At 45.8% G+C, this 5,891-nt stretch overlaps 1 protein-coding gene across 1 annotated transcript; it reads left to right on the forward strand.

The window, feature by feature from the left end:
- The first annotated feature begins 1,044 nt into the window (after positions 1 to 1,044).
- On the forward strand, positions 1,045 to 2,598 carry LOC138902230 (uncharacterized). Its single transcript, XM_070190078.1, has 2 exons — positions 1,045 to 1,396; positions 2,240 to 2,598. The coding sequence occupies exons 1-2, from the start codon at positions 1,045 to 1,047 to the stop codon at positions 2,596 to 2,598; spliced, it is 711 nt and encodes a 236-aa protein (XP_070046179.1).
- Positions 2,599 to 5,891: the final 3,293 nt, after the last annotated feature.

The raw sequence follows: 5,891 nt of genomic DNA on the forward strand, positions 1-5,891 counted from the left end.
CTTGTGACACCGGGTCTTGGCACACACACTAGTAGAATTGTGGTTTTGAACCATTACTTGGTTTTATCTATTTAAACCTTTTATTTTCTTAAATCTTGCAAATGAGGAAAGTTTAATTACTCGAAAACTTATTAAAAGAAGAAATGCATGTTTAATTCACTAGTTAGCTTGCCTAGCGGTGATGTCGGGCGCCATCACGATCTATAGGTGAAATTGGGTCGTGACAACATGGTATCAGAGCACTAGGTTTACGTAGGTCTCACAAGTTATGAGCAGGCCTAATAGAGTGTTGCGGATCGGTACGGAGACGTCTGTACTTATCTTCGACGGGATATAGGATGTTAGGAAACCACCTTTCTTCATCTCCTATCGTGTAGTTGATGTAGTACTAAGTATCTTTCTCTTATTCTCTCACAGATGGTGAGAACGCGCTCTACGGAGGTTCCAGACCAGGGAAGAGCTGATCCCCCTATTGTTAAAGGCCGAGGCAGAGGCCGAGAAAGGGATCCATCCTATGGTAGGGGACGAGGCATCCCAGGATTACTCCAGTTATGCCACCAATGGGTCCAGCAGAGGATCCTATTATTGAGGAGCAAGGCAAGGTGCCTGCAGCAGAGCCAGCCTATGGATTTCACGTCCGCACCGGGATTTCAGGAGGTCATGGGTCGTATGATGCGGTTCATGGATACTATGACTCATGCCGGTTTATTTTCGGCAGACCCAGCCACATCTCAGGCGGGAGGGGGAGCGCAGACCTCTACCCCGCAGGCTCATGGGCATACAACTGCAGTATATCAGACCCAGGATGCACTACCTGTAGGCGGAGCCCAACCAGTGGCAGCAACTACCCATGAGCCCAGACCAGCTACGGATGGCGAGCCGCAGAAGCTATTGAACAGATAGACCAGGCTATATCCTCTTGTCTTTGAGGGTGAGCGACATGAGGATCCTCGGGACTTCGTTGATCGGTGCAAGGACAGACTGCACAACATAAGGATATTGGAGTCCCATGGGGTAGACTTTGCTACCTTTAAGCTGGAGGGCATGGCCCATAGATGGTGGCAGTCCTATCTTCTTGGCAGACTAGCAGATTCTCCTCCCATGACTTGGGACAGGTTCACCCGTGTCTCCCTAGATAGGTATATTCTACCTTCCCAGAGGGAAGAGTTGCGGTTTCCGTTCGAGCAGCTCCAGCATGGTCCTATGTCAGTGACCGATTATGAGGCGAGGTTCTCTGAGTTGTCTCGCCATGCGCTTATGATATTACCTACTGATACAGAGAGAGTACAGAAGTTTGTTGCGGGTTTTCACACTGGTATTCAAGCCACTATGGCCCGAGAGGTTGAGATAGGGACTTCTTATGAGCTGGTTGTGGAGATAGCCCGGAGGATTAAGGGTGTGCATCAACGTAGTTGAAAGCATGCTATGAGAGATAAGCGGTTTCGATATTCGGGAGAGTTCATAGGTGCCCCGTCTGAGGGTAGAGGTCAGTTCGTGAGAGGTCATTCAAGCAGGGCCCCATACCCAGAACCACCGCCTCCTCGGGGTACTCCAGTGTGACCTTATTTCAGTGTTATGACAGAGAGTTCTTACCGTCCTCCAGCTATTTAGGGTTCCTCCAGTGGGTATTTAGGTCATCAGGGTCAGACTTCAAGCCAGCAGTCAATCGTACCGAGGGGTTATTTGGAGTGCGAGGATTTCAGTCATATGCGGAGATTCTGCCCTAGGCTTCGGGTTAGGCCAGTGCAGTAGGGTCAGCAACCCATGATTACAGCACTAATTATTCCACCAGTCATCCGACCGCCTAGAGGCGGAGGGAAGGTAGGTAGGGGTCATCCTAGAGATGGAGGCCAGCTAGGTGGAGGCCAGTCAGGTGGCGCTCCAGCTCGATTTTATGCTTTTTTGGCCAGAAAAGATGCAGTGGCCTTAGATGCTGTAATCACATGTATTATTTATATAAGAGGTAGAGATGCCTTAATATTATTTGATCCAGGGTCTACATATTCATACGTGGTATCTCTGTTTTCTCATTTCCTTGGTTTTTCTCGTGAGTCCTAGGGCACTCATATTTATGTGTCCACTCCTGTAGGCAATTCTGTTGTTGTGGATCGGATCTACCGGTCCTGCATTGTTACATTATATGGTTACGAAACTAGAGCAAATCTTTTGCTGCTTGATATGATCGACTTTGAGATCATCCTGGACATGGATTGATTATCTCCATATCATGTCATCCTAGATTTCCATGCCAAGATTGTTACCTTGGCGATGCCACAGTTGCCTAGATTGGAATGGAAGGGTTCGTCTGTCAGTGCATCTAGTCGAGTAGTTTCCTTTCTGAAGGCTCGACACATGGTCGAGAAGGGTTGTTTGGCTTATTTGGCCTATGTTCGGGACACTACTGCAGAGACTCCGACGATTGATTCAGTCCCCGTAGTCTGGGAGTTCTCTAATGTATTTTCTTCTGACCTTCCAGGCATGCCGCCAAATCGTGATATTGATTTCTGCATTGATTTGGCTCCAGGTACCCAGCCTATATCTATCCCATCGTACAGTATGGCTCTAAAAGAGTTGAAGCAGTTGAAGGAACAACTTTAGGAGTTGTTATCAAAGGGGTTCGTCAGGCCGAGTGTGTCGCCTTGGGGCGCACTGGTATTATTTGTGAAGAAGAAGGATGGGACTATGTGGATATGTATTGATTATCGCCAATTGAACAAAGTTTCCATTAAGAACAAGTACCCATTGCCGCATATTGATGATTTGTTTGACCAGTTGCAGGGTGTCAGGGTGTTCTCTAAGATCGACTTGAGATCATGGTACCATCAGTTGAAGATTTGGGATTTGGATGTTTCGAAGACTGCTTTCCGGACAAGGTATGGTCATTATGAGTTTCTGGTAATGTCCTTCGGTTTAACTAACGCCCCGATGGCGTTTATGGATTTGATGAACCGGGTGTTCAGGCCATATATTGATTTGTTTGTCATTGTCTTCATTGATGATATCTTGATCTACTCGCATAGTATGGAGAAGCACGAACAACATTTTAGAGGGGTGCTTCAGACCTTGCGGGGACAAAAGCTATATGTTAAGTTCTCCAAGTGTGAGTTTTGGCTAGACTCTATAGCATTTTTGGGATATATTGTATCGGGCGAGGGTATTAAAGTCGACCCCAAAAAGATCGAGGCAGTTTAGAATTGGCATCGTCCCACCTCGGCGACTGAGATCAGGAGTTTTCTAGGGTTAGCCGGTTATTGTCATCGATTTGTGAAGGGCTTTTCATCTATTGCAGCACCTTTGACCAAATTGACCTAGAAGGGTGCTCCATTCCGATGGTCCGATGATTGTGAGGTGAGCTTTAAGAAGCTCAAGAAAACATTGACTTCAGCATTGGTGCTAGTGTTGCCTTCCGGTTCGGAGATGTATGCAGTGTATTACGTCGATTCGCGTGTTGGCCTAGGTTGATGCATGAGGGGCGAGTTATTGCATATGCTTCGCGTCAGCTGAAGCCCCACGAGAAGAATTATCTGGTGCATGATTTGGAGTTGGATGCGATTGTTCACGCTCTAAAACTTTGGAGGCATTATCTTTATGGAGTGTCCTGTGAGGTTTACATTGATCATCGCAGCTTACAACATTTGTTTAATCAAAGGGATCTAAATTTGAGGCAGCGCGGGTGGCTTGAGTTACTAAAAGATTATGATATTACTATCCTTTATCATTCGGGCAAAGAAAAGGTAGTTGCAGACGCCTTGAGCAGAAAAGTGGAGAGTATGGATAGTTTAGTCTTCATTTCAGCAGAGGAGAGGCCATTAGCTTTGGACATTCAGTCCTTGGCTAACAGACTTGTAAGGCTGGATATGCCAGAGCCCAGTCGAGTTCTTGCATGTATTGTTGCCCAGTCTTCACTATTTGAGCGGATCAAGGCTCGATAGTTTGATGATCCACACTTGTTGGTTCTTCGAGAGACGGTACTATGGGGTGGTGACAAGGAAGTTACTATCGGCGAAGATGGTGCTCTGCGACTCCAGGGTCGTCTATATGTTCCTAACGTATATGGGCTGAGGGAAAAGATCCTAGAAGAAGCACACAGTTCTCGGTATTCTATTCATCCAGGTGCTATGAAGATGTATCGCGACCTGAAGCAACATTATTGGTGGTGACGGATGAAGAAAGACATAGTTGAGTATGTAGTTAGGTGACTAAACTTCCAACAAGTTAAATATGAGAACCAGAGGCCGGTGGCCTACTTCAGCAGATGACTATACCGGAGTGGAAATGGGAGCGCATTACTATGAACTTCGTAGTTGGGATGCCGGGGACCTTGCAAAAATTTGATGCAGTTTGGGTCATTGTCGACAGGTTGACCAAGTCGGCACACTTCATTCCGATTGTGACTACGTATACTTCAGAGAGGTTGGCCTAAAGTTATATCAGGAGATAGTTCGGTTGTATGGTGTGCCAATTTCTATTATATCAGATAGAGGCCCTCAGTTTACTTCGCATTTCTGGAGAGTAGTACAAAGTGAGTTGGGGACCAGTATAGAGCTCAGCACAACTTTCCACCCGCAGACCGACGGGCAGTCGGAGCGGACAGTTCAGATCTTGGAGGACATGCTCAGAGCATGTGTGATTGACTTCGGGGGTCAGTGGGATCGTTTCTTGCCTTTGGACGAGTTTGCTTATAATAACAGTTACCAATCCAGCATCGAGATGGCTCCATTTGAGGCTTTATATGGTCGGCGATGTCGTTCGCCCATCGGATGCTTTGAGCCCGGCGAGCCTAAGTTATATATTACTGATTTGGTGAAGAATGTCTTGGACAAGGTAAAGATGATTTAGGAGTGACTTCGTACAACACAGTCTAGATAGAAGAGTTACGCAGAATAGAAAGCGCGTGATTTATCATTTATGGTGGGTGAGAAAGTTCTCTTGAAGGTTTCGTCGATAAAGGGAATCATGAGATTCGGGAAGAAAGGCAAGTTGAGTCCAAGGTTTATAGGCCCATTTGAGGTATTGAGACGAGTTTAAGAGGTTGCTTACGAGCTTGCTTTACCTCCCAATCTATCGAAAGTTCATCTGGTTTTCCATGTATCTATGCTCCGGAGGTACCATGCCGACCTGTCACATGTGTTAGACTTCAGCACAATTCAGTTAGATGAGAGCTTGGGTTATGAAGAAGAACCAGTTGCCATTGTTGATAGGCAGGTTCACTAGTTGAGATCCAAGAAGATTTCTACGGTAAAAGTTCAGTGGAGGGGCCAACCGGGCGAGAAAGTGACTTGGGATACCGAGGAGGACATGCGGAACAGATATCCATACTTATTCAGCACTCCAGGTATGATTCTAAACCCGTTCGAGGACGAATGTTTATTTAAGAGGTGGAGAATGTAACGACCCAATCTGTCATTTTGCATCTAGAATCTTGTTCCCCTAAATAAGACTCCCCATATGTGCTTTTACTCTTTTATGACTTGCAAGGATAGTTAGTTCAGGAATTGGAAGGGTTCGGGTTGAAATCGGAACACTTGGTTCCTTAGTTGGCTTTAAAAAGGAGTAAGTTTGACTTCGGTCAATATTTTGAGTAAACGACCTCGGAATCAGGATTTGACGGTTCCAATAGGTTCGTATGGTAATTTTGGATTTGGGTGTATGTTCGGATCGGCTTTTGGATGACCCGGAAGCGTTTCAGCGCCTAATAGTGAAAGTTAGCTCTTTGAAGGTTTTAAAGTTCTTTAAATTTGGTTTGGAGTAGGTTTTGAAGTAATTGAGGGCCGTTTGGAATTCGGAGTCTGGAAATAGTTTCGTATGGTGATTTAAGACTTGCACGTAAATTTTGGTATCATTCCGAGTAGTCTAAGTATTATTCGGCGCTTTCGGAGCAAATTGGAAAC

The sequence above is a fragment of the Nicotiana tomentosiformis genome, chromosome 12, assembly GCF_000390325.3.
Source record: "Nicotiana tomentosiformis chromosome 12, ASM39032v3, whole genome shotgun sequence".
NCBI lineage: Eukaryota > Viridiplantae > Streptophyta > Magnoliopsida > Solanales > Solanaceae > Nicotiana > Nicotiana tomentosiformis.

What these genes read in the sequence shown, in the direction of transcription:
- LOC138902230 (XM_070190078.1), top strand. Translation starts at nt 1,045, where the DNA reads ATGGCCCATAGATGGTGGCAGTCCTATCTTCTTGGCAGACTAGCAGAT. An exon ending in GATAGCCCGGAGGATTAAGG is followed by an intron (nt 1,397 to 2,239) that starts GTGTGCATCAAC and finishes ATGTCATCCTAG; the next exon opens with ATTTCCATGCCAAGATTGTT.